The sequence below is a fragment of the Eumetopias jubatus genome, unplaced genomic scaffold, assembly GCF_037043125.1.
Source record: "Eumetopias jubatus isolate StellerSeaLion01/CBP00866 unplaced genomic scaffold, mEumJub1_p1.0 scaffold_2, whole genome shotgun sequence".
Lineage (NCBI taxonomy): Eukaryota > Metazoa > Chordata > Mammalia > Carnivora > Otariidae > Eumetopias > Eumetopias jubatus.
In genome coordinates, this window is record NW_028274808.1 from 49,365,671 (window position 1) to 49,393,662 (window position 27,992).

The 27,992-nt window shown below is 48.7% G+C and overlaps 1 protein-coding gene across 1 annotated transcript; it reads left to right on the forward strand.

Moving 5' to 3' along the window:
* On the forward strand, window positions 1-27,986 carry SCARA3 (scavenger receptor class A member 3). The gene is made up of 6 exons (XM_088021322.1): window positions 1-43; window positions 3,516-3,653; window positions 4,834-4,953; window positions 9,425-9,523; window positions 10,683-11,726; window positions 27,535-27,986. The coding sequence occupies exons 1-6, from the start codon at window positions 1-3 to the stop codon at window positions 27,984-27,986; spliced, it is 1,896 nt and encodes a 631-aa protein (XP_087877448.1).
* The last annotated feature ends 6 nt before the right edge of the window (window positions 27,987-27,992 follow it).

A 27,992-nucleotide genomic window follows, 5' to 3' on the forward strand; every position in this document is an offset into this window, starting at 1 on the left:
ATGGAGTGTATCGTCAGCCTCTGCATTTTTGGCGATCTGATGGGTGAGAAATGTTTTCACACTGTAGTTTTAAATTGCATTTACCTTGGAGCACCTGGGTAGCTCAGTTGGTTAAGCATCTGACCCTTGATTTACACTCAGGTCATGATCTCAGGGTTGTGAGATTGAGCCCCACATCATGCTCCACACTCAGCGTGGAGCTGCTTAAGATTCTCTCTCTCCCTTGCCCTCTGTCCCTCCCCCCCCTCTAAAAAAATAAATAAACTTTTTTAAAAAATTAAAAATTGCATTTATCTTATGAATAAAGTTGAACATCTTTTCATTTGTTTAGGGGATGTTTTTCTCTTTTTTCAAGATTTTATTTATTTATTTGAGAGAGAACATGAGCAGGGGGAGGGGCAGAGGGAGAAGCAGACTCCCCACCGATCAGGGAGCCCGACTCGGGGCTGAATCCCGGGACCCTGATAGCATGACCTGAGCCAAAGTCAGACGCTTAACCAACTGAGCCATCCAGGCGCCCCTCATTTGTTTTATTTCTTAAATTCCATATACAAATAAAATCATGTGGTGTTTGTCTTTCTCTGACTGACTTATTTCTCTTAGCATTATACTGTCTACCTCCATCCATGTTTTTGCAAATGGCAAGATTTCATTCTTTTTATGGCTGAATGAGTTTCCATTCCATGTGATATATGTATATATATATCTCACATCTTCTTTATCCATTCATCTATCAATGGATGCTTGGGCTGCTTCCGTTATAAATAACGCTGCAATAAACATCAGGGTGCATATATCCCTTTGAGTTAGTGTTTTTGTATTTTTGGGGTCAATACCCAGTAAGGTGATTACTGAATCATAAGGTTATAGGGTAGCTCTATTTTTAACTTTTTGAGGAACCTCCATACTGTTTTCCACAGTGGCTGCACCAATTTGCATTCCCACCAGCAGTGCATGAGTGTTCCTTTTTCTCCACATCCTCACCATCACTTACGATTCTTGTATTGTTGATTTTAGCCATCTGACAGGAATGAAGTGATATTTCATTGTGGTTTTGATTTGCATTTCCCTGATGATGAGTGATACTGAGCATCTTCATGTGTCTGTTAGCCATCTGGTTGTCTCTTCTGGAGAAATGTCTGTTCATGTCTTCTGCCCATTTTAATTGGATTATTCATATTTTGGGTGTTGAGTTTTATACATTCTTTATATATTTCGGATACTAACCCTTTTTCTGTATGTCATTTACAAATATCTTCTCCCATTCTGTAAGTTGCCTTTTAGTTTTGTTGATTGTTTCCTTCACCATGCAGAAGCTTTTTATTTTGATGTAGTCCTAATAGTTTATTTTTGTTTTTGTTTCCGTTACCTCAGGAGACAAATCTATAAAAAGATCATAATAGCTGATGTCAGAGAAATTATTGCCTGTGCTCTCTTCTAGGATTTTTATGGTTTCGGGTCTCACATTTAGGTCTTTAATCCATTTTGAGTTTATTTTTGTGTATGGTGTAAGAAAGAGGTCCAGTTTCATTGTTTTACAAGGAGCTGTCCAGTTTTCCCAACACCATTTGTTGAAGAGACTCTCCTTTTCCCATTGCATATTCTTTCCTCCTTTGTCAAAAATTAATTGGCCATATAATTATGGGTTTATTTCTGGGTTTTCTGTTCTGTTCCATTGATCTATGTGTCTATTTTTGTGCCAGTATCATACCATTTTGATTACTTTAGCTTTGCGATATTCCCAGTTTTGTTTTTCAAGATTGCTTTGACTATTCAGGGTCTTTCATGGTTCCATACAAATTTTAGGATTGTTAATTCTAGTTCTGTAAAAAATGCTGTTGGTATTTTGATAGGGATTGCATTAAATGTGTAGATTTCTTTGGATAGTATAGACATTTTAACAATATTTGTTCTTCCAATCCATGAATATGGAAGGTCTTTCCATTTTTTGGGGTCATCTTCAATTTCTTTCATCAGTGTTTTATGGTTTTCAGAGTATAGGTTTTTCACCTCTTTGGTTAGGTTCATTCCCAGGTATCTTACTGGTTTTGGCACAATTGTAAATGAGATAGATTCCTTAATTCTCTTTTTGCTGCTTCGTTATTAATGTATAGAAATGCAACAGGGGTGCTTGGGTGGCTCTTGATCTCAGCTGAGGTCTCAGTCTCAGGGTCGTGAGTTCAAGCTCTGCATTGGGCTCCACACCCAGTGTGGCACTTACATTTAAAAAAAATGCAGATTTCTATACATTGATTTTGCATCCTGTGACTACTGAATTCATTCCATTTCCTGAATTTTTTAAAGCTCTTTATAAACTTGGTATATTAGCTCTTTATCTGTAATATGTACTGTTAATATTTTCTCCCAGTTTTTTGGTCATGCAAAAGCATTTTATTATCATATAGTCAAATATATCAGTTTTTTTCTTTTATTGCCTCTGGATTTTGAGGCATAGTTTTTTTGTTTGTTTGTTTTTTAAAAATTTATTTATTTGAGAAAGAGAGAGAGAGAGCACAAGTGGGGGAAGAGGCTGAGGGAAAGGGAGAAGCAGGTTCCCCTCTGATCAGGGAGCCCAGTGTGGGGCTCAATCCCAGGACCCCAAGATCATGACCTGAGCCGAAGGCAGACGCTTAACCCACTGAGCCACCCAGGTGCCCTGAGGCATAGTTGTAAAAAATCCCCTCAACAGACATCTCCCAGGACTTTGGTTGTCATGATCAGTTTGCACATCTCCCTGGCCCCCACACACTTCCCAGGGCAAAAGTACTGGTTACCTTAATTCTTAAACAGCCACTTGGAAATTTGGCTCACTCTGCTTATTTTGGGCATCTTTCTCCTCCTCATTTACAAAAGACCAGGTCTTGTAAAGAGAAGGAGGTATGAGGTGTCCGGGTAACAAGAACACTCTTCTGAATGAGGGAATCCATCACCTAGGTCTTATTTAAGGAACACATGATCCCAGGGAACCAGTACCAGATCAGCCTTCCCACATGAGACCTACTCCTCCCATGGTCCCTTCCACACCCTGTCAGATCCTGGATGAGGCAGTGTGTGAGGCAGAGGTCTGTGACCATCTCCTATCCTCTTGGCTCCCACTTCCTTCTCTCTGCAGGCCCCCAGCTGGGCTGGATGCAGAGTCTTGCAGATTCACCCTTGACCTTGGAGCAAGGGAATTCGGCTTGTGTTACCACTTGCCGGGAAATGGAAGGATGCTGAGCTGGATCAAACAACCGGCTCTTATTCCACCCCAAGGGTTTGAGCAAGGTGTGGAAGAGAACAGGCAGTTGAGCTGGCCTGTGTATCTTTACTGGTTTGTGGGAGATCGTAACATCTCCTTACTCACACCTGTTGGGATATCTCAATTCCTCAGTCACTTGATTCTTACCTCCTTTCCCATTTCCTCTGCTTACTGTCTGGCCACCCGGAGCTCCAGCAGGCTGACTTGGCTTCAAGGGCAGGAGTGGGCCTGGGGTGTGGGGATTGGGGCAGCTGGAGAGGGGTGGGTGTGGATCCAGGTTCCCACCCCGGGTCTGACCGCACTGGCTCCATCACAGTGAGGTCGGCCACCGGCGATGGAGATGCGTTGTGTGTTACAGAAGAGGAGCTGGCTGGTGACGACGAGGACATGCCGACCTTCCCATGCACACCAGAGGGTAAGGGCCCTGGGGGCTGCCCTCTGATCTCCTTGTCCCCATCCCCAGGCTGGTGACTTATCGCTCCACATGGCTTCAAAATCCTGGCTGTCCTTTCTTCACTACTCCCTGGAGGGTAGAAGGGCAGATTTGCATCATCCTGGGTTATGCCGTGTAGATGATGTCAGAGTTTGACACAAGTGACATCTGTCTCCAGGGCTCCTCCTGAGACCAGTCAGGGACCTCTGCCATCTCCCCCAGGGCCTGTCCTCTAACTGGCCCAGAACTGTCCCCTTCACCATACCCCATGCCACCCAAGTGGCTCATGCCCTTGACCTTCAGGACCCACGTGATGGATAATGGATCATCTCAGAAACCAATGCCACCTGAACTGTTCCTTAGAGGAGGGTTTCTGGGTGGGTTTCAGGATAGACTAGCATAGCTATTCTCAACCCATGCTGTATATTGTAATCACCCCAGGAAGCCCGTGACCAGCCCTCAGAAATTCTGATTCCTTTTGGTCTGGAGTATGAAAGGGGCATCAGGAGTTTTAAATGTTCCCAGTACTCATAAGGTGCAGCTAAAGTCAAATCTGCCTTAGAAATGTCACAACAGTTTCACAGTTGTATTCCCACTGGACCTTGGCCACCTGGCTTCCTTCTTCTTCCATACCAGGGACCCAGCCGGTGGGCTGGAACCGTTTGTTCCGTTTCCAGGAGAACTCCTTGTCACCTGAGACGTTTGGGGGCTGAGGGGTTTCCCAGGGTGTGTGACTGGTTGGCCCCATACTGAGGAATTCCACAAGAGGAGATCTTTCGAGGCTAAAGCCCAGAATATCCTAGGCACAGTGGGACACATTATACACCCAATGGTGACATAGGCCGGCTGCCCCATGTTGTGGACCATCATAAGGCCAATGTGTCAGGAAGAGGTGTTTCCCTACACCTTGGGCCCACTGATGTTGCCCTAAGAGAGAGGATGGCACTGATGGGGGTGCTCTTTGAAAACCCCAACTCTGGTCTCTTCTACTGCTAAAAGCTCGAGGACCTAGCGAGAACATGGTGAGATGGGCAGACATGAGAATGAGAACAACTCCCTTTCTGAGGCTGGTTTGAGAGGTGATGAGATAGGTTGCAGCGGGAACATGAACCTGGCCCTTCACCTGCAGCCTCAGCCACTGGTCTCCTTTGTCCCCCAACAGACCGGCCGGGGCCCCGCTGCAGCCGCTGCCAGAAGAACCTGTCTTTGCACACATCGGTGCGGATTCTTTACCTCTTCCTGGCCCTGCTCCTAGTGGCCGTGGCCGTGCTGGCCTCCCTTGGTGAGTGCAGGTGCCCCGCAGCCTCGGGGTAGGCCAGTATCTTTCTGGCTGGGGAATCTTCATACTTGATTCAGACTTCAAAGACGGGCCTCTGATTTCCAGTCCGTAAGTAGTTGTTTGGCTTTGAGCAAGGCCCTTCCCCTCTCGGGACCTCTGTTTTGCTACTGGTAAGATGAGAGGACAGGACTAGCCCCGTGTTTCCCCGTTTCAGCTCCACGTTAGAATCACCTGGGAGCTTTGAAAAAATACTGGTGTGTGGGCCCCACCCCAGGTAATGTACGTCCAGGGCTGAGATCCCTGGATCGGGCAATTTCGAAGCCCCTTCCAATGGTCTTTGTGAGTGTTTCTTAAAGTGAGATTGGATGCCTGCTTGCATCAAGGTCACCCTGAGTATTTGTTAAAATGCAAATTCCTGAGTCTCACTTGGACCTCACTTGTTAGAGCGGAGCCCTGCAGGTGAAGGCCAGGGACCTGGAGTGTGGTGGCTGTCATACACAACACAGCTTGTACGGCTATGGTAGACAACCCAGATGATGGCGCACAGCCAGGTTCGGGCAACCTCTGCCTTCTGAATGCTAATAGATCATGCTAAACAGAGGGAAATGAATTTGACGGCTTCTTGCTGCAGTCCCAAGCCAGTCAGCTTCAGATTGAAAAAATCCAGATGTCTTTACTAAGGGAGGCCAATAGTTTGTTTGTTCCGATGGACTAGACACTGGGGACAAGGCCGGGACACGGGTGAGACAAGTGAGGAATGGGGGCGGCGGTGGGGGTGCCTCAGTCTAGGAGGCACCTGGTCCTGGGCCTGGCTAGAGATATTCAGCAACTGTCTTTCTTGGCTTGAGGACAAGAGGCCGGCATGCTAATGACACTTGACACTAGAATAGACACTCTAGTCCTGTCCCAGCAGTGCTGAAGGTTTTAACTACTCCAACAGAAGCCAAGCACCTACTTTGTACCAGGTGATAGGAACATCAAGGTCCCTCCCATTTCACCATCAGAGAGAGCGGTTCTCCATTTTGTCTGGGGGATTCTAACCCTTCAAAGAGCATTGAAAAAACTGACGCCAGAGCTCCTCCCTCCAGATGAGTGAGACCATAATCTCTGGGTAGGACCCTGGCCTTGCTAGTCTATAGAAGTCCCTCGGGCGATTCCAGTGTGCAGCCAGGTTTGAGGACCATTGATTCAAGAACTTTCCAAGCGCCTCACCCCATCCAGCCCTACTTCTTTCTACCAAATCACTTCACGGGGCTTGTCTTCTCAGAAAGGGGCCCAGATCCTGCCAGGGGAGGAGAGGGGAGCTGCTGTCCACCATTATGAGGTAGCAAACTGGATGTCAGGGAACTTCCCAAGTCTGTTGCTGGCCAGGCCTTACAGGGCCTCAGCTCTCCACACCTGCAGGACCATGAATAAAGCTCCGGGAGCCACAGGCTTGAGCCCAGAGTGGAACTCAGGCGCCGACCCGCTTCAGAGGGTGTGGACAGTGATGGGGTGCCCACCAGGCGCCAGGTCCTATCGCATACATGATATCCACGAATCATCTCAACGAGCCCCGAAACGGGAGGCCGACCTCATTCCACATATCTGGGAAGGTGAAATGATTTGCCCTAAGATCCATAGTGAATGAGCAGAAGATCATAATAATTTGGGAGTGAGGAGTGCATTCGGGGCATCCAGGGAGAACTTTAGGCTTCCTTTTTGTTTTTGCCTCCAGCCTGGGTATCCCCAGTCCCTAGAGCAGAGCCGACACCATCCTGACCTGGTTGGTAGGTGCTCAATAATATTCGTCAAATGAATGAGTAGAGATTTGTGAGTATATATGTGGACAGTCCTAGTCAAGGTATTATGGTCAGGACTGTGGATAAAGTCCAGAGTCTTGAGCAAAATCAGTCTTCCTCATAGGGACTTGGAAAATCCACTTACTTATTTAATTGGGTATCTGTTGCATGCATACTATAAGCCAAGAACCGTGTTAGGCACTGGGCATATACTGCTTAATAAAACATAAGCCTTGTCTTTATGGGGCTTATAATCTAGAGCAAGGTTTGGCAAACTTCCTGTAAAGGGCTAGGTAGTAAATATTTTAGGATTTACGGGCCACACATGGTCTTTGTCAAAACCACTCTGCCATCGTAAAACCAGAGCCAATACGTAAATGAATGGAGATGGCTTTGTTCCAACAAAGTGACCCTGGGTTAGATTCGGCATGCAGATCCTGCTTTGCCAACCCTAGGTCTAGAGCAATAACCTATGAACTTTTTTTGACCGTGTACCCCATCAGTAAAAAGTTTGATTTAAAATGCATCAGGGGCGCCTGGGTGGCTCAGTTGTTAAGCGTCTGCCTTCGGCTCGGGTCATGCTCCCGGGGTGCTGGGATCGAGCCCCGCATGGGGCTCCCTGGCTCAGCGGGAAGCCTGCTTCTCCTTCTGCTCCTCCCCCTGCTTGTGTTCCCTCTCTCACTGTCTCTCTCTGTCAAATAAATAAATAAAATCTTTAAGAAAAAATAAAATAAAATACATCAAAAAACTAGATGGGTTGATGAATGGATAAAAAGGTAAACTGGACAGATGTACAAGAAAGTAAATACAGTAAAATGTGGACTATAGAATGTAGACAGCAGATACACTACTACCTACTACCTACCTACAAGTAGGATAGTCACTGTCCAAGCCTTGATTACTGTGTTTGAAAATTTTTATACTTACATAATAGGAAAGAAAAAAATGATAATCTCACACCTGTAAAATATACCTATTTATTTACAAATTATATATGTGTACTTTTTTAGTATACATTAAAAGACATAATTGTGAAAGGATGAGAAAAAAATAAGCTCTAAAAAGTAAGGAAAACAGTAAACAAATTAATATGTGATTACAAATCTTGAAATGCACAGTGAAGAAATGAACAGGGTGAATTACATGAATGAGCCCTTGGCTATTGGCTTGGACGTAAGACTTTATAAAGCGTTAGGATAGGAATCCAAGTCACTCAGTCTCTCTACACCTCTGTTCCCCCCATCTATATAAGCAATTCTAGCTTGGGGAAGGCTCAAATGGAATAATAAATACTATAAACTCTAGGGAACTGTTCCTAGGATCTCTCAACATGTCACTGCTAGTATTTAAGTCTCAACAGCTCTGAGATGTACAATGTTAATTAAAGGCCAGAGATTCCAAAAAAAAATGGAATTTTGGAGCTGAGAAGAACATTAGAAGTCATCTAGCTTCATACTTTCCTTCTACAGATGATTCAGTCAAGCTGCAGAAAGACTAACTGACTTGCCTGAAGATACCCAACAAATCTGGGGCAAGTGTGGACCAGAAGTTGCATTCCCCAACTCTCCTGTTGGGGCTGTTTCCATCCCCCGGGACTTGCCTTCATAGGCTCTGTGGGGAGCATCTTGTCTACCCCGTCCTCTACTCTCACTTCCCCATCCAGCCAGGCGTTTGCTAGAGAAAGCCAGGGATCCTGCTGCTGCCCAGATGTGCTCTAACCCCTGGCCGACACTGACCCCTGAGAAGCTGGTATAAGCTGGTAAAATCTTTCCTAGGGGTCACTTTGGAACCCTGTGTCCAACTTCAAAAATATTAATACCCTTCGACCCATTAATTCTACTTCAAGCAATTTATCCTAAGAGAATAACCATATACACACACCCATCAAATATAAGGATTATTTCTAGGAACAAGTGTTACTCATATTTACGTATCAAGTTTTATTTGTAGGCTCAGAAGGGCCCCCCCCACCACAGGGGATTTTTATATAATTGCTGAGTCGTTTATATAGAGTATGATACAGACATTAAAATTAATGATCTTAAAAGTGATTTAAACCTCAATAGGAAAACATCCATGACATGATACCAGTGAAGCAAAATGAAAGAAAATAAATGAGATATTCCAAACATTCCAGGTTTCTGTTATTGTTTTCTAAAAAAATATACATATATCCATGTAACTACAGAGTGGTTATGGAGATAAGTAAGAGTCTAAGAGATACACGAAGATATTGATGGCTATTATCTCTCAGTGGTAGGATTAAGAATAATTTTTATATTCTTTTTGTGCTTTTTTTTTCCCTTAATTTTCCCTATTCTAGTCTAGCCTGTGGTCAGGTCCTAGTTTTAAAATCTGGAGGGGGATATATATGTACACACACACACACACACACACACATACACATATATACACACAAGTGTATGTATACATACATGTAAACACTTAAGGGAGATATATAAAGAGATATAGATCTACCTAGATCTATAGATAGATGTAGATATATATTTTTAAGGAATGCATGACGAACTCTGGCCATAAGAAGCATCTTCCCTTACCACCACTGAAAAGCCCCATAGAAGGGTGAACGGTTTTGATGGCAGAGAGGTTGGTAAAAATAACTTCTTAGTAAATGATTGCCGTTTCTCTGAACTAAGACCCTGCCCCAGTTTCTCATCTGTTTTCTCATACAGTTTTCAGGAAAGTGGACTCTCTCTCAGAAGACATCTCCCTGGCCCAGGCCATTTATGACAAGAAGCTTATGTCTATGCAGGAAAATCTCCAAGGACTGGGTAAGTGTCCAGCATCCAGGTGTGCTCATGAGTATGAAGGAAGACCAGTATTAATGGGGGAGGGGTAAGTGTCCCCCCTCAGGCCATGGTGCCCTGGAGTAGGGCAGCCTTCACCAACCTTCCAGGCACAAGGGAAAGGCAGCTATGGCTCCCTTCCTCCCTGTCCACTCAGAGAGGGCTGCTGCCCTGGGATTCACCCAGCACTGGGGTCAGGGCTTCTGTGAGTGGTACGGATCTAGCCGGAGCCTACAGGTAGAAAAGGAACCCAAAGACACTCCAGTCCTCAGTCATTCTTATGTATCTGAGATTATTATTATTTTTTCAAGATTTATGTATTTATTTGAGAAAGCGCAAGTGCAATCAGGGGGAGGGGCAGAGAGAGAGAGAGACAAGCAGGCTCCCCGCTGAGCAGGGAGCCCAACCCAGGGCTTGATCCCAGGACCCTGAGATCATAACCTGAGCCAAAATCAAGAGTCAGACTCTTAACCGACTGAGCCACCCAGCCACCCAGAAATTAATTTTAAGACCTTCCAAAGCCTCTTGGTAAGTCTACCCTACCCTACCCTACCCTACCCTACCCTACCCTACCCTACCCTACCAATTCATAATCCTCTTTATCTCCTGCTTTAACCAGGGACCTTCTCGTTCTGAGACTGAGACAGAAGGAGCCACAATAGAAAGTGTAGAGGTGGCCTGCCCTGACAGAAAGAGAAACTACTAGCTGAGTGATATTTGGCAAGCCTCTTCTCTGTGCCTCATTTCTTGACTGTCACAGGGAGAAATAATCCCCACACCATCTTTTCCCCATAAGTTTATCGATAACAAATGTAAAAATACTTGGAGAAATACTTAGATAAAGTGTAAATGGGTGGTTCTTGGCAACCTTAGAAAGTTGTGAAGATATATTCTCGAGAATTTGGTGGCGAGATGGAAAAAAATGTCCCCACTTCTACATTTCAGGTCAGAGTAAAGACATTTGGTAAAATAATATTTCATAGAGATGGTAAGGCTTTCCCAAAAAGGATTTCCTAGCAGGCCTAGGATAGGAAGAGGGATTGGGAAGCCACTTGACAATCCATTATGCTCTGAAATAGGTAAAGGAGTAAGTTTTGTCCTATGATCCTTCTGCAACTCAAAATGTTGTCTCTTTCCCCTGAAGATCTGAAAGCCCCAAACAACTGTTCCTTCTGCCACGAGGCTGGGCAGCTGGAGCAAGAGATCAGAAAACTGCAGGAGGAGCTGGAGGGAATTCAGAAGATGCTTCTGGCCCAGGAGGTGCAACTGGACCAGACCTCTCAGACCCACGAGTTGCTCTCCACCACCAGCAGTCAGATCTCCCAGGAGATGGGCAGTTGTTCATTCTCCATCCACCAAGTCAACCAGTCTCTGGGGCTCTTTCTTGCCCAGGTGAGAGGCTGGCAGGCCACCACAGCCGGCCTGGACCTCTCTCTGAAGGACCTCACCCAGGACTGCTATGATGTCAAGGCTACAGTCCACCAGATCAACTTCACCGTGGGGCAGACTTCGGAGTGGATCCACGGGATCCGGCGGAAGACTGACGAGGAGACCCTGACCCTCCAGAAGATTGTCACCGACTGGCAAAACTACACCCGGCTCTTCAGCACCCTGCGCACCACCTCAGCCAAGACCGGAGAAGCGGTCAAGAACATCCAGGCCACCCTGGGGGTCTCCTCCCAGCGCATCAGCCAGAATGCCGAGAGCATGCACGACTTGGTGCTGCAGGTCATGGGCCTGCAGCTGCAGCTGGATAACATCTCGTCCTTCCTGGACGACCACGAAGAGAACATGCACGATCTGCAATACCACACCCGCTATGCCCAGAACCGCACGGTGGAGAGGTTCGAGACACTAGAAGGACGCATGACTTCGCATGAGATCGAGATCAGCACCATCTTCACCAACATCAATGCCACCGACAACCACGTGCACAGCATGCTCAAGTACCTGGACGATGTGCGGCTCTCCTGCACGCTGGGCTTCCACACCCATGCCGAGGAGCTCTACTACCTGAATAAGTCTGTCTCCCTCATGCTGGGCACCACAGACCTGCTCCGGGAGCACTTCAGCCTGCTCAGTGCGCGGCTGGACTTCAATGTCCGCAACCTCTCCATGATCGTGGAGGAGATGAAGGCTGTGGACACGCAGCATGGAGAAATCCTTCAAAACGTCACCATCCTAAGAGGTAAGAGCCAGACTTGGGCCACACCTGCTATGGAGCTCTCAGAGGGCTGTGCTGATCTTGCCCGACGCAGAAGTACCTGGTTTCAGGCAAAAGTCTTGGTAGGCTCATGCAATCCTGTAGCTGATGCCTAGGGCAACTGGAAGCTTTAAAACACAGTTGCTCCCCTTTATCTGTGGTTTCAATTTTCTCCTAATGAGGTATCCCCAGAAGGTCAATAGTAGCCTAATGCTATGTCACAACGGCTGCATCCTTCACCTCACTTCATCTCATTGCTTAGGCCTTTTATCATCTTAGGTCATCACAAGAAGGGCAAATGCAGTACCATAGATATTTTGAGAGAGAGCAAGACAACATTCACGAAATGCCTAATTTATGTATTAAACTTTATCATAGGTAAGTATATATAGGAAAAAGCAAGCTATATAGGGGGGTCTTGGAACATATCCATCACGGATAAGGGAGGTCTACTGTACCTACAAACCTCTTTTGTAAAGGTGCTATGACTCATAACTTTGCCTGCCATACAAAACTGGATTTTCGTACGTGGATTTGTTTGATTGGGTCCACACAGAGAAATAGAGAGACCTCATCTTGGAAACTCTGTTTTCTCATTTTCTCCCTTCCACCCCATCACTGGGGTGCTCAGCCACCTGCCGCTTGGGATGTTCATTACTCTGATGTTCTCTTCTTCTCTCATCTCATCCCTGCATTAGTCAGGTTCTCCAGAAAAACAGAACCAATAAGAGAGAGAGAGAGAAATTATTTTAAAAATTTTCTCATGTAATTAGGGAGGCTGGCAAGTCCAAAATCTGCTCAACTGATGTTCCAGTTTGAGTCGGAAGGCCAGATGCTGCTGTAGAACAGGAAGAGATGATGGGGAGTTTGAAGGCCATCAGGCAGGAGAATTCTCTTTTACTTATGGGAGGGTCAGTCTTTGGTGCTATTCAGGTCTTCAACTGATTAGATGAGGCCCGCCACATTGAGGAGAACAATCTGCTTTACTCAGTACCAGTTTAAATGTTAGTCTCATCCATAAACACTCCTACAGACACACCCAGAATAATGTTTGGCCAAATGTCTGGCCACTCGGTGGTCCGGTCAAGTTGACACATAAAATTAACCATCACAAGTCAACTTGGCACCCATACACATCTCCTTAAATAATACTTAATCCCCAAAAGGAGATACTAACAAGGTTACAGTTCTGCCTAATGCTCATGATGCGAGTATCCTGTGTACAACCAAAACCACACTAACCCCTTCCCCAGAAGAGAAGGTAAAATCCTGGAGGGATATTTACCTTTCCCTTTGATATCTCATAATTTATATACTATGACATAAAGTTAACAATACTGTGATATAAAGTCAATATATTTTATGTTTTATGTTACATGACAAGGGGATAAGAGAGGGAAGAAAGCAAAAATACTATACATATGTGTGTATGTGTGTATATATATATATATATATTTATTTATTTATTTATAACACAACAAGGAAGAAATACTCTTGACAAGGAGTACATGGTCATAGCTGGTATCTATAACTTCCTCCTTCCACTACCCATCTGTATTTTCTTTTCCCTTGGCAAGCACCTCAGCTGGTTGTTATTCTTTACCTGGTAGGGTGATCCAAACCTTCATTCCCAATCTAGGGTCCTTCTTAGATTGGACCGGGCCGTTGTAGTTTTCCACTGAATCTATTTCAGGGCATGGTAGCACCGAGAGACACTCTTTGGGATCTTCTGAATTCCAAAAATGCTCTCCCTTACCTCCGTTTTAGAGTAGTGGTCCAGTTTCTCCTTGGTAGTCAGGATCAGTCACCTCAGTCAGCACAATAACTTCTTCTTTGCCTATTAATTCAGAGGCGTGAGAAGCCCAAAGTGACTAGGCAGCAGTCTTAACTTCCAGTTCAATGGAGTCATTGTTGTATCTCCTGGCAGAAACATTCCTTCCTTTGGAACAAAGATCTCTAAGCCAGCAGAGCATGAGATTGTGGGAATAAGAAGCAAACATTTTGCTAGTGGGTCACTAGGGGTGATAGTGGGTGGTGTCTTTCCCATCTCCACCCCTTGATCCCAGTTCCAGTGAATCCTGGCTATCAGAGGAACAGCACCATATATACTGGATACTGATTCAGACCATATACAGCCCTGCAAGATATGGCCACCTAGCTATAGCCCTGGAACTGGGTCTTCAAAGTCCATTTCAATCGTCTGTCAAGCCAGCTGTTTCAAGATTGTGGGGACCATGGTAACACCAGGGAATTCCATGATCATGGGCCCATTGTTGAACTTCATTTGCTGTGAAGTGATTTCCTTGATCAGAAGCAATGCTACACTGGAATACCATGGAATACCACGATGGTGGATAATGCATTCTGCATGGTATTTTTTGGCACAAGCACTTCATGCAGGGAAGGCAAATGCATATCCAGAGTAAGTTTCTAATCCATCAGGAACAAAACATTGCCCCTTCCATGATGGAAGTGGTCCAGTGTAATTAACCTGCCACCAGGTAGCTGGCTGATCACCCTGTGGAATGGTGCCATATACTGGGGATTTGTTCGTGGTCTCTGCAGTTGAAGATTAGGCACTTGGCAGTAGCCATAGCCAGGTTGGCCTTGGTGACTGGAAGTCCATGTCGCTGACCCCATGCACAAAATCCATCCCTGTCATCGTGGCCACTTTGTTCATGAGCCCACTGGGCTGTGACAGGGGTGACAGAAGGCTGACTGGTATCCCACAGAATAAGTCGTGCTATATCTACTTGACTATTAGAATCCTCCTCTGCTGAGCTCACCCTTTGGAGAACATTCACAGAGGACACAAATGTCTTCACATTTTTTTTGCCCCTACAGAGAGGACTCGCCACATACCTCTTCCCCAAAATTTCTTGGGACCAGTTTTCCAATTGTGTTTCTTCTAAGTCCCTGACCATCCAGCCAAACCATTGGCCACAGCCCATGAAGCAGGTTATAATCACACACCTGATGATTTCTTCTTCCGAGCAAGCACGATGGCCAGGTACACTGCCAGAAGTTCTGCCCATTGGGAAGGTGTTCAGTCACCACTGTCCTTCAGGGAAGTCCCTTCAAGTTGTAATGTAGCACCTGTCCACTTTCAAGTGATGCCTGCACATCATGCAGAACCAATTGTAAACTAGGTCAGAATCTTCTCTTCCTCTGTCAGCTGGTCATTGGTAACTCCCCATAATACCGTAGGTGCAGGCTGGGAGAGGAGGTAGTATAGTAGGAGTGGGGACCATGGGTATTTGGGCCACTTTATCCTGTAACTTACTTGTGCATTCAGGGCCTACTCAGGCCTGATTACATATATACCACTTCCATTGGATTATGGAATGTGGCTCTGTACGCCCAGCTTTATAACTTGGTGGGTCAGAAAGTACCCAGTTCAAGATGGGCAGCTCCGGTCTCATGGTAACTAGATGGTCCTTGGCTAGCATCTAGTCTCTACCCAAGCCCTCTAATAGCCCAAGAGCTGTTTCTCAAAAGGAGGGTAGTGATCCACAGAGGATGGCATGGCTTTGCTTCAAAATCCTAAGGGTCTATAGTGCAGTTCACTTATAGGGATCTGCCAAATGCCCTAAACATCCCTATCTACCACCGCCACTTTAAGCACCATTGGGTCTGCTGGATCATATGGCCCAAGTGGCAAAGCAGCTTAACCAGCAGTCTGGACCTGTTTCAGAGCCTTCTCTTGTCCTGGGTCCCACTCAAAACCAGCATGCTTTGAGATCACTCAGTAAATGGGCTGGAGTAGCACACCCAAGTGAGGAATGTGTATGTTGCCTCCAAAATCGAAAGAGGCCCACTAGATGTGCCTCTTTTTTAATTGTAGGAGGGGCCCAAATGGAACAGGTTATTCTTCACCTTAGAAGGGATATCTCAACATGCCCACATCACTGGACCACTAAAAATTTCACTGAGGTAAAAGACCCTTGAATTTTTTTTTTTAATTTATTTGAGAGAGACAGAGAGAGAGAGAGAGCTTGAGTGGAGAGAGGGAGAAGGGGGCTCCCTGCTTAGCAGGGAGCCCAATGCAGGGCTCCATCCCAGGAACCTGAGATCATGACCTGAGCTGAAGGCAGACGCTTAACGACTGAGCCACCCAGGCGCCCCAAAGACCCTTGAATTTTTGTCGTATTTCTGTCCCCTGCTCTGACACATAAATGTCTCACAAAGAGCGAGCTACTACTTACTCGCTCGCTAGGTTCAATCAGTATAATATCATCAATGCAGTGCAAAGGAGAACAAGTTCCCTATGAACTGAAGTATGACATAGAGCTGGAGCACTGAGATCCCCTGAGGCAGGACAGTGACGGTGTATTGCTGGTCTTGCCAGCTGGAAGCAAACTGCTTGTGGTGGGCCTTATGAACAGGTATGGACAAAAAAGCATTTCCCAAATAAATAGCTGCATCCGGGGGATGTGTTAATTTTCTCACGCAATGAAGCTGCCTCTGGTACAGCAGCTACAGTTGGAATCCCAACCTGGTTCAGCTTCGGAAAATCCACTGTCATTCGCCAAGGTCCACCTGTCCTCTGCACTGGCCAAATTGGCAAATTTCAAGTTCTTGGTGGGGGCACTAATCTCTGCAGTCCCTCCAGGAATGCAGGATTGCATTCAGTTAACTATTTTCCTAGATAGGGTCAGTGCCTCTTGGCCTTTTCCACCATAATACCCCTTACTCAACAGATCAGGGAGCCAATGTGAGGAGATTCTGCCAGCTTCTTAGTATGTCTGTTCCAGTTATGCATTCCAGAGCTGGGAAAACAACCACAGGGTGGATTCAGGGACCCACTGGGCCTCCTGTGAGATGGACCTCAGTTAAAACCCCATTGATCACCTGACCTCCATAAGCCCCTACTCTGACTGGAGGACCGCAGTGGTGTTTGGGTCTCCTGGAATCAGTGTCCGCTCAGAGCCAGTGTCTAGCAGTCCCCGAAAGGGATGATTACTTTTCCCCAGTGTACAGTTATCCTGGTAAAAAGCTGTAGGTCCTTTTGGGGAAGGCTGGGAAGATTAACAGTATAAATATTTGGTGTATACCGGGGTCCGTTCTCAAGGGTGCCCAGCTTCCCTTTCATTTAAGTCATTCTGGGTTTGTAAACAGGCTCAAGTCCGAGGAGAAGCCATGACTGTTTTTATAATTCAGATTAGATTTTTGTTCACTTGACCTAGAACTTCTCTGCTTGTTCAGAACAAGTAAGAATTGTGTAGGCTTCTTATCTATTTCACTTCTAGGCACAAACTATGACCAACTAGCCAACGCCACGGGTCTGTGCGTGTCAGCTTATCCCCGTCACTGCATTGACTCTGCTATTATGGTATCCATGCTCTCCTTGCCTTAGGCAGTTGAGTGCCACCATTAGGTATCTGCCACCCCAGGACCCAATTATTCTCATTGTGGTTAGGTTTCCCAGTTGAGTGACTGCAGCTCTCCCTGCAAGGTCTGGCCTACAAGGAATGATCACAGAGCTCTTCAAGGATTCTAAGACTCTCCTCACAGATTTATTTCTCACAGTCATGGTGAAAGGCATGTCTTCTGGACCTTCCCAGGCGGGTGAGTGGGTCTCGGATGACAAACCCACTCCAACATCCCACCTTCCCTGTCTTTGAATCCCTTTCTTCACATGAAATCAAGGCAGATCCAGCACTTCTCTCTCACTCACTGTGGGTCACCTTTTGGCCCATGCTTCAGCCAGCCAACCAAACACACTGTTAGACCCTTTCTAACTCCTCAAGATGCACCATTACATAGAAAATCTCTGCTTAGTCAGCCCCTATCAATAAATTCTGCCCGATCCAACATTATGTTTCTGCCACCATTATCCCACCCCTCTAGTATCCATTTCCACAAATACTCCCCAATTTCTATCTGCATGAATTAGAAAACTCAAGTAGTTCTTTTGGAGTATAGCACACCACCTCATGGGTCATACTCTGTACCTCACCTTTAGGGTCCTGCTGAGAACTGAGTCTAGTTATAGGTCTAGAAGCAAAGAGGGGCGGTGGAGTTGGGTCCTCAGGAGCATCAGCATTGTCTTGCTTGGCAGTGGGGGAGGCCACCGCCCTCTCCTCAGGCAGTGCAGGCTTCAGACAGGGGTTGAGAGGTCATTTTTTAAAAAAAGATTTATTTTTTTTATTATTTTAGAGAAAGAGAGAGTGCAGGGGGGAGAGGCAGAGGGAGAGGGAGAATCTCAAGCAGACTCCCGCTGAGTATGCAGCCCACTGTGGGGCTCAATCCCGCAACCCTGAGATCATGACCTGAGCTAAAATCAAGAGTCAGATGCTTAACTGACTGAGCCACCCGGGTGCTCTGAGAAGTCACTTTTACTGGGGGTGGAGAAACTGTTTCCACTGTCTAAGATGACTCATCATAATTTAGGGGTCCCGTGTCCCCAGCTCCGTCAGGGTCTTCCCACATATCCCCATTCCAACTTTCAGGATCCCATTCCTTCCCAGTCAATGCCTTTACTTTAACAGCAGACACCCCGGGAAGCTGGGAATTCAATCGGCATTGCAATTCAGCCAGTCCCAGGACGAGGTATGTTAGATTTTCAGCAATCTCATCCCCATATCTACAGGGGATAAGGGCAGACATAGAAGCTTGCAGGTCATTTATGTGACACTTGAACTGGAAATTTGAATCCTAAGCTCAACCTTTTCTTTCCCGACTTTGTCCAGTAACATTAGGAGCAACCAATCCTCATTATATTCATTATTTTGACAAAAAGTATTTGAAAGTATCATACACGTGGTCACCCAGATCCTTGCCTCTCATAAGTGGTTGATGAGGAGTCTCCAGTACTTTTCATACCTCTATTATCACGTGATAATAGACAGACTCTTAGGCTGTCTTTACTACCTAGAAATAAGGTCATTAGCATCTTTAAATCTTAGAGAGTCAATTCCAGAAACCCCAGATCAATTTAGAAAACTCATCTTTAAAATTCCGTTCCTTTAGAATGACTCTTGGTACCCAAGTCTGTATTAGTCAGGGTTCTCCAGAGAAACAGAACCAACCAACAGGATATATATATATCCTGTGTCCATTAGGATCTCCGAAAAGAGAGATTGATTTACTATAAGGGATTGAAGGAGTTGGCTCACATGGTATAGAAGCCAGGAAAGCCGAAGATCTTCAGGGTGAGTCAGCAAGCAGGAGACCTGGGAGAGCCAATGGTTTAATTACAATCTGAGTCCAAAAGTGTGAGACCCAGGAAAGCTGATGGTGTAGTTGCAGTCTGAAGGCTGGCAGGCTCAAGACCCAGGAAGAGCCAATGTTTCAGTTCAAACCCAAAGGCAAGAAAGAGCTGATGTCCCAGTTTGAAGCAGTCAGGCAGGAGGAGTTCCTTCTTAGCCTTTTTGTTCTAATAAGGCCTTCAACTGATTGAACGAGGCCCACCCGCATTGTGGATTGACTCAGTCTACTGATTCAAATATTAATCTCATCCAAAAACACCCTCACAGGCATACCTGGAATAATGTTTGACCAAATATCTGGGCACCCCATGGCCCAGTCAAGTTGACTCATGAAATTAACTATCAGACCTGAGAAAGAAGGAGGAATAAGTCAAGCATAACAGGGTCAGCATGGATGAGCAGAAGAGTTCCAGGTGGAGGGAGCAATACATACAAAGACCCTGCAGAAAGCGTATGGCATACACATTACCTCCTTTCATTCCCAGGGTCCTGGAAACCCAAAAAGCCTGCAGTGAAGAACTGGGTACCACATGAGGTCTAGCCAAGCTCACACAGCTATCAAGGAATGGACACAGGATTCAAATTCAAGGCAGTTCAGGTCCAAAGTTGCAAGCTGCCTCGAATGGCCTTCTCCAAAGTCACATAAAACCTTGTCCCTCTAAAAGCGCCTGAGCAAATGCAATGTGCTCCTTGGTGACAGTGCAGGCCATTCGGCGGCGTTGCTGTCTACTCCCCATCAATTTCCCTAACCAGGGGCTGGCCTCCTCTTCCCCTCGGGTTACCTCCATCCCCAGCTTACCCCTAGATTCCATATCGAATGGGGGTTCCCTGGACCACTCCTTCAGTTCACTTGAAATGCTCTATGGCTTCTGCTTATGAGAACTTCATTGTGAAATGAACACCGTATTCATCTGCTCAGGTTGCTGGTGCAAAGTACTACAGACCAGGAGGCTTAAAGAACAGAAATGTATTGTCTCACAACTCTGGAGGCCAGAAGTCTGAGACCGGGGTGTCGGCAGGATTGGTTCCTCCTGAGGGCCGTGAGACTCTGTTCCGGGCCTTGAATTGTATGTGGCCGGCTTCTCCCTGGGTCTTGTCATTTTCTCTCTGTGCGGGTCTGTCTCTGTATCCAGTTTCCCCTTTTCATAAAGACACCAGTCATACTGGATTCGGCGTTACCTAGTGGCCACATTTAAAATTGATTCTATGAGGACTCTGTCTCCAAGGAAGGTCATATTCCAAGGTACTGGGAGTTAGGACTTCAGAATACGAATTTTGAGGGGACACAACTCAATCCCAAACAAATACTATTACTTTTTCATTCTACCCTTTCACAGCAGTATTCCCAACAGTTTTTCTCTTGGAAAATAGTCCAAAAGACTCCTAATTGGGATTCTTTTATCCTAGGAATCTGGATGGCTATACCCAGATTCCCTGGACCCTCCCCGAGAAAGCGTGTGTCTTTGTGGAAAGAATGTTCGACCTGAAAATATAACCAGTCTTGGCTCTAAATAATAGAATTAGGTAGCCACTGAGACCTGGCAGTTCCAGAATTTATGGTTTACATTTGGGGGGCCAGACATCTGGGCCTGATAACCTGGGGAGCTCCAAGGAGGAAGGAGGGAGGGCCCCACGATCCCAAACAGCTCTGTTCTCTCCGCAGAGCACAGACTTGGAACGAACCTCTCTGATTCTCTATTTTGCTTTAACCTAGTCTCAAACCTGTATTGCCTTTATTTTATATCAGGGAGCATTTCTACTGTCACTAGGGTTAATTTTTTATTTAATCTAAATTGGTGGTGTTGGGTGGGGGTAGGTCTTGTTTGCCTGTTGTCACATTTTTGCAGCAAACCTAGGTACTGAGTGTTTCTTGGGTAACTGAAACCTTCCCTCAGTATTTCGTCTAGCATACATATCTCTAGGATTCATTTTTCCAGTAAAGGCATTACTGGATAGTTCTTATGGTTCATTCTCTGGTAATTTTGTATTTTTGTTGCACTGAGCCCGAGAACAAGTGAAATATAAAGCTTTCCCAATGACAAAGTCCCTTCACATGCTTTGTTTCATTTTGGCCTCACAACCACCTTTGTATAGTAGACGAGGCAACACCAAGGAGTTGGTGTCTTTATTTTACAGAAAGGTGACCTGAGACTGGGGAAGGTCAAGGCATTAACTCAAGGTCACACTATGATTTTATGTCCTGACCCTTTTCCGTGGCTCTGAGATGCACGTGTCCAGGGTCCAGCCTGAAGAGGAGACACTGAGAGCATGAGCTTGCAGGCACCAGAAACGACTTTCCACTCAGGTCCTGCCTAGGTGTAGGGGTGCGGCGCAGAGAGTGAAAAAGGGAAAGATGATACTCAAAGTGTTGGAGAGGAACCTCATTCTAAGTACCACCCAACAAGAGTCATGGGAATTTATATTTGCTCTTGTGCTAATGATGGCAGAGTTGTCATCAAAGGACCTCATCTTAGCTGGTGAGCAAGGTGGGACATTTGTTTCAGCCACGCCCGACTCTTGGCTCAACCCCTGCACGTCTGTCTACATTCGTCTTGGTTGGTAAAGCGGCACGGGTAAAAGCTTTCTCATCGGAGAGAAAATTTCAGGTGCCAAATGTACATCCTTTCCTACAGGCACTTGTTTCTCATTCTTCCCTGCACAGACAGGGGCCACCAGCCTCACATGTTGGAGCTGGCCATGAGGTCTCCCCCTGCCTGGAGCTGAGCTGCTCTCTAGAATACCAGGGGTGGGACAGCAGGGACCACAGCCAGTGTGGAAGGTGCCAAGTGCTGACTGAAGGGCTGGACTCTTAAATGACATGGGAGAGAAGTCTGACTTCTAATTTGCTCTGAGTCTGTAGACAGAATCACTTAATCTTCCTAAGCCTCTGTTTTTTGTTTTTGTTCTTCATCTGTAAGTGAAAGGATAAGACCAGCTGATCCTTGAGACCTCTTCTAGCTCCATTTGCTCAACAGAAAGGCTGTGCTGCTTCCATAGTCTTTGTGCCTCCCATAGGATAGTTCTCTCTTCCTACTCTGTAGGATGATATCTGTGTCTGTGATAGACAGTGTCTGGGCTAGGACTGTTACTTGGGAACTGGAGACAGGAAACCATCATTGCTTATTAGCCAGGTGACCTTGGACAAGGCTCTTGGCTACTTTCAATTCAGTTTCCCTCATCCACAAATAAGAACATTAATACCTGCCTTACATATATCCCATGAATATCATTGTCAACAATGGGTATGAACAGGTTTTTGTAAACTATAAAATGGTGTCCTAATTTCAGGGATGATTCCAAATCTAATTCGGTTGGTGATGGGCTCCTTGTCTCACTCACCAAAAACCCAGCAGAGTGCCTGGCCTTGGAAGGCACTCAGGAAACATTTGCTCAGTGAGTGCATAATGAAAGCATAAACAAGGCTAGAAGCTGAGGGTGGGCAAGGAAGGTGACACTTGGCCTTTTTTTTTTTTTTTTTATAAGAGAGAGGGAGAGTGTGTGTGCTCAAGTGGGGAGGGGCAGAGGGAGAGAGAGAATCTTAAGTAGGCTCCACGCCCAGCGAAGAGCCCAACTCGGGGCTCAGTGTCACCACCCAGAGATCACGACCTGAGCTGAAATCAAGAGTCGGACATCTAACCAACTGAACCACCCCGGCGGCCCGACACTTGGCCTGTTTCCGACACACTCGTACTTACAATGCATGGTCCTGGAGGACTGTTTACTAGGGCCCTACCACCTTGTCGGTCTTGAACTCCAATTATTGTCTCCCCAGCACTGCTGAATGAAGCTGACTGTTCTGTTCGACTTCTCTGCCCTGTGGTCCTTATAGCAAATGTACTCACAGCCTCGTATCCTCCTGCATCTTGGCAGCCCTGAACTCCAGCCCCAGGGAAGCTGCTGAAAGCCTTGCTCAGCTTCTCAGTCTGACAGCTGCAGCCTTCTGTGTGGCTTCTCAGCCGCTCGGTCCACACTAATCACTAATTGACAAATGCCTCGAGAAGAAACGTGGCAAAGAAAGCCAGGCTTTAAGGGCTCTCCCTTCTCCCTGTGATTTTGGCCTTTGGTCTCTTTCCCAAGCCATCAGAAGGATGTCTTGCTACTTGATCTGATCTGATGATTCGGATTGTTCTCCGTGGGAACTTTGGTCAGCTGCAGTCTCGTGTGCCACAGAATACAAGTGCATCGTCATTTTTCCTGTGTTCCTTGGGTAACAGCCACCTGTACCGACAGTCCCTGACTCAGGTCAACATTTTCAGTGAATAGAGGGAAGCCTGAAGTGCAAGGAGGGACAGACACTTACCCAGCTATCTGCTTTGTTAATACCAGAGCTGGGGCCCAAACCTGGGTCCCCCAAAGGCCAGGCCAGTGTGCCTTCCATGGCACCAGTCTTCCAAGAGGGGCCCCTTCTGTTTCTACTTCTTTCTGTCCTTGTAAGCTGGCCTGCTGCTTTGGACCATGAGAAGGACTGTGAGCTCCTCCTGCCCACGTGCTACCCCACCCATGGGTGGGCCGTGTTGGGTGCTGACAGACTTGGTGCTTCTGCACACACACACACACACACACACACACACACACACACACACACACACCCCTCCGGGTTCCCAGTGCGGACCAGGAGCAGACCACCTACTTGTCCCAGACATGCAGTCAGTTGTGGCTCTACCCTAATGGGCCGGGATGGCCTAATTACAGTCTCTGGCTTCCTGAGTAATTATGGGCCTCCCCAGAACTCCAGGGTGCTCCGTGCCTCTCCCCCAACTCTGCACCTCCGCCTCTGCCGCTCAGTTTCCTCCTTTGCCTTAAATGTCCCCCCGCTGCCCAGAGCAGGATCCAGCCCTCCCCTCCTTTGCCCTTAGCCCTACTGATACCAGGATCTGATTATGGGCTGCATCAAGGGCACCCTGTCCTGCAGAGTGCCTCGGTCAGCCTCTGTCCACATTCCTGGCTCCTAAGCTAACCACAAAACTACGGTTGTTTACTTCCTCCCAGGCTAGACCCAGGTCCCGCCGGCCCTCCCCTCTGACTGCATGATTCACGGCCGGCCCAGCAGGGACCGGTTGAGGCTCGGCTCACCTTCAGGTTCCCCTTCCCTGCTCCGTGTGGACCGTCCGTCTCCTCTGGGCAGCACCAGGCAGGAGGCCCTGGCAGGGGGAGGCAGGGAGGGGCTGGGGAAAGGGCCAGGAGCCCCAGCCACAGCGTGACGAGGACCAGAGGCAGCAGCGTCGGGGGAAGGAGCATGGGTTTCAGAGCTGCAGGCCTGGCTTTGAGTCCTGTCTCTACCCCTTCCTGTTGATGACGTTGGGCAAGCTGCCAGCCCCCGCACCCCCACTCCTCATCTGTAGAACGGGACAGCAAGCTCTGTGTGCAGCGCCGACACAGGAGAGACTCGGTAGACACATGTTCGCTGCTCTCATTGTCCTTCCCTTCTCCAAGAGAAGGCAGGTCACAGAGAAGTTAGAGAGTGAGCGGGGGGGGGGGGGTGGGTGGGTGGGGGGGTGTCGCAGGCACAGGCACACCGACACGGGCCAGGCTCCATCTACTGGTCCCGGACGTGGACAGCGAGGGAGGCCTGGTAAGTAGCCCCAGACGTGGCCACCCCACCTGATGTCTTCAAGGGAACTGTCTAGGACGCCCTTCTGTGTCCTCAGAGATGGGGTCCGTGGGGGCAGCCACGACTGGGGGTGTGGAGAAGGGAGGTGGCTCTTTTCCCTGACGTCCTCCTTCCCCCTCAGGCTGGGGGCTGCCACCTCCTGGGGCAACGAGGTGGGCACACACCTTCTCCCCGGGCACATGGGCGCCCAGCCTTCCCCATCCAGGGAAGCCGCCAGGAGCTCCCCCAGGAAGAGGAGGCTTCGAGGGCTGGGGGGACGGGCAGAAGAGGGGGCCTTTACCCTCTGCCTTTTTTCCCTCACTACTGGTGTAGAGACCCTGAGAAGTCCTGGCAGCCAGCTGCTGTGCCCCTTGAGCAAGAGAGGAGCGGGCACCTGATGAAGACAGTGGCGAGGGAAGGATGGGGTCCCGGGGAGAGAGTGAGGGGGCTCCTGCCGGACCAGGAGGCTGCTCAGACAGGGCGCCCTCGTTGAGAGGAGACTTCTCGCGCTTTTCCTGAGATTCTGCTGGAAATGGGGAGTGTGGACCGCTCCATCCAGGGAACGAGGATGGAAGGCACGGCCGTGGTTGTAAGGAGAGAGGGTGAAGAACCAGGGAGCTGTGTTCCTGGAGCAGGCAGAGGCTGAGCCCAGGGAAGCAGGCCAGGGAGCAGGGACAGAAGCAGGAGGAGGGGTGGTGGCGCAGCTCAGGGGCCCTTCGGAACTGTCAAGTGCGACTCTCAATTTTATAGACGAGAGCCGAGCTCCAGAGTGGGCGGGAAGGCACCCAGCATCGCTGCAGGGCCCTCTGAGTCCCATCTGCCCACCCAGCCTCCAGGGGCCTCTCCACCTCTGATGGCTCTGCTGGCCCAGGTGCCGAGGCCAGAGCTGGGGTGAAGACCGACCGGTGCCATGACTTTGCCAGCTCCTAGCATGTCCTGCCAGGCTGCGGCGGGGTGGGGGGGGGAGGAGAGGTCCCCGCATGGGCCCCTCCCTGTCCCAGGTTGTTTGGGCTGCCTCACTGCAGGCGGCAGGGCGGGGTGAGGGGCTGGGGGAGGCCCTCTGCAGACTGAAAAGCAGGTCCTGCCTTCTGGCTGCTCCCAGGCCAGGTCCCCTCCAGAGCCCTCCAGCCCCACCCCTGCCCCCGCCAGCCGGGTGACGGAATCCCCTCCTGTGCAGTTGGCCGGCCACGTGAGCTGAGTCCACACAGGGCCACATCCCCCTGTGTGGGGGGAAGTGGGCATGGGCAGGCGGGGGCAGGGAATGGCTGGAAGGTTTTTATTGGCCCTCGTGGGGCTGACTCTGTCTGGGCTCCAGTTTCCAGTTTAGATCCCAATTTAGATCTTAAAGAGGATGGTGTCACTGACACTCTGTGTTCCACAGAAACACTCTGGGAAGCAGACACGCAGGGAGCAGCAGGGGTGGGGAGCATGGGGGGTGGGGTGGGTAGTGAGGGTGGGCAGTGGGTAGCATCAGCCAGGATTCACAGCAGTTGCTTTTTCATTAGCTGGGGAGGAGGCCCTGGCATCGCAGACCTGGGTCACGGCCATTGGCAGGCCTCCCAGCTCCCAGCTCCCAGCTGCAGAATCCCTCCTCCCCAAGAGGCCCACCTGGGTTCTAGTTTCTGCTCAAGGGCCCCTGAGGATACTGCTTTACCTCTCTGGGCTTTCGCTGCCTCCTCTGTGAAATGCAGGAACTGGACTGGCTCCCACCTTGCTCGAAAATGCTGGAAGTCTTTTGCAAGAGGAATGATGTAGCAGCAGAATTCTCAGGGAGAGCTGAGTCTGGGCATGAGAATTCATTCCCCAGGCCAGCCCTGGGGCGCACTGCTCCCACCAACCCTACCCAGCATCCTTTGCAGAGACCACTGAAGAAAGCCAGGTCTTTGCTGGGCCTTCGCTGCATGATCCTCATGAAGCCAGAGGGTCCTCTTTCCTCCATGCTCTGGGCATTGAGAAATGCCTTGGACAGAGTGATGGCCACACTCTGCTTTGTGTCCTCAGGGTTGGTACAACTCTGGGAGGTGGTGACTCTCAGATCCACATAGTCAGAAGGATATTACGGTCAACTGACCCCTGGCTTGGGAGCTAACCTGGGCCCTTTAAGGACAAACCACATCTTTATCTGGGCATCTCCCCCAGGTGCTAGGCCAGAGCCGGGTGGGAGCAGGGGGCCACAGCTGTGGGGGAGTTCTCTGCCACATGCCAGGCGCCATGCCCAGGGTGGGGGATGTGAGCCATGACCCTCACTCTTTTCCTGGGGTTCCATAGTCTATCAGGGTCTACCAGATAGGCAAACCCTTGGGTTTGCTTTCGCTATACTGTGACTTTTTCTACGCGTCACCTGCACGATTCAGCAAGTAGTAGCCTCAGGAGCTCCGAGAATAGGCTGGGGTAGTCAGGGTGGGCCTCCTGGAAGAGCTGTCCTTTCTCTGGGCTGTTGTGCCCATGCACTCATCCTGGGAAGGGTCTGTCTCTCGTGCCTCACTTTTTTGGTTTTCTGCCCCATGTTACCTGACTCCATCTCTGTCTAGTCCCCTGAGAGTCATGCGCAGAGCCCAAGGTGTGAGGTCTGTGGGGAAGGGGGGTTATCAAAGACCACGAGAAGGTATAGAAGGCCAGGCCGGCCTCCAGACCTGGACAGTCTTGGCCATTTCCCAGAGCTGCCCAGCTCTCTCAGTTCCCAAACTGAGCCCTGAAGTCGGAACAATGAATTCTCACTGTGCACCAGGCCTCAAGCACGTTTACACGCCTTGTCTCCGAATCCCCGCTAGCCTGTAGGTGAGGCTTCTCGCCCCCACTGCACAGGTGGTCTGGCTGACCTAGAGAAGTCACGGGATCGGCCCGCGCTCTGTCAGTTGGCAGACCTGGCCCTGGTGTCTGGCTAACCCTCGGGCTCGTCCCTGTGGCCTGGGCACCACACCTGCTTCATGGGAAAGCCTCAGGGGACCTGCCCCTCGTGCACTGACTTCTCCCCCCTTTTCTCTGGCCCTAGGTGCTCCCGGCCCTCCAGGACCAAGAGGACCCAAAGGAGACATGGGCACGAAGGGGCCCATTGGCAGCAGAGGACCAAAAGGAGACCCTGGTAGCTTCGGCCCCCCGGGACCCCAGGGGCCTCAGGGGCAGCCTGGAGACCCAGGACCTGTGGGAGAAAGGGGGCCGGTTGGCCTTCGAGGTTTCCCAGGCCTCAAAGGTGCAAAGGGAAGCTTTGGAAGTGGAGGCCCAAGAGGACAGCCAGGCCCCAAGGGGGACGTGGGGCCCCCAGGGCCAGAGGGGCCCCCAGGGTCTCCGGGACCCTCAGGGCCTCAGGGAAAACCAGGGATTGCTGGGAAGACAGGGTCCCCGGGCCAGCGGGGGCCCATGGGGCTTAAGGGTGAGCCAGGGATCCAGGGGCCCCCTGGACCCCCAGGGCCCCCAGGCCCACCAGGAAGCCAGAGCCGCTACTAAGGGCCC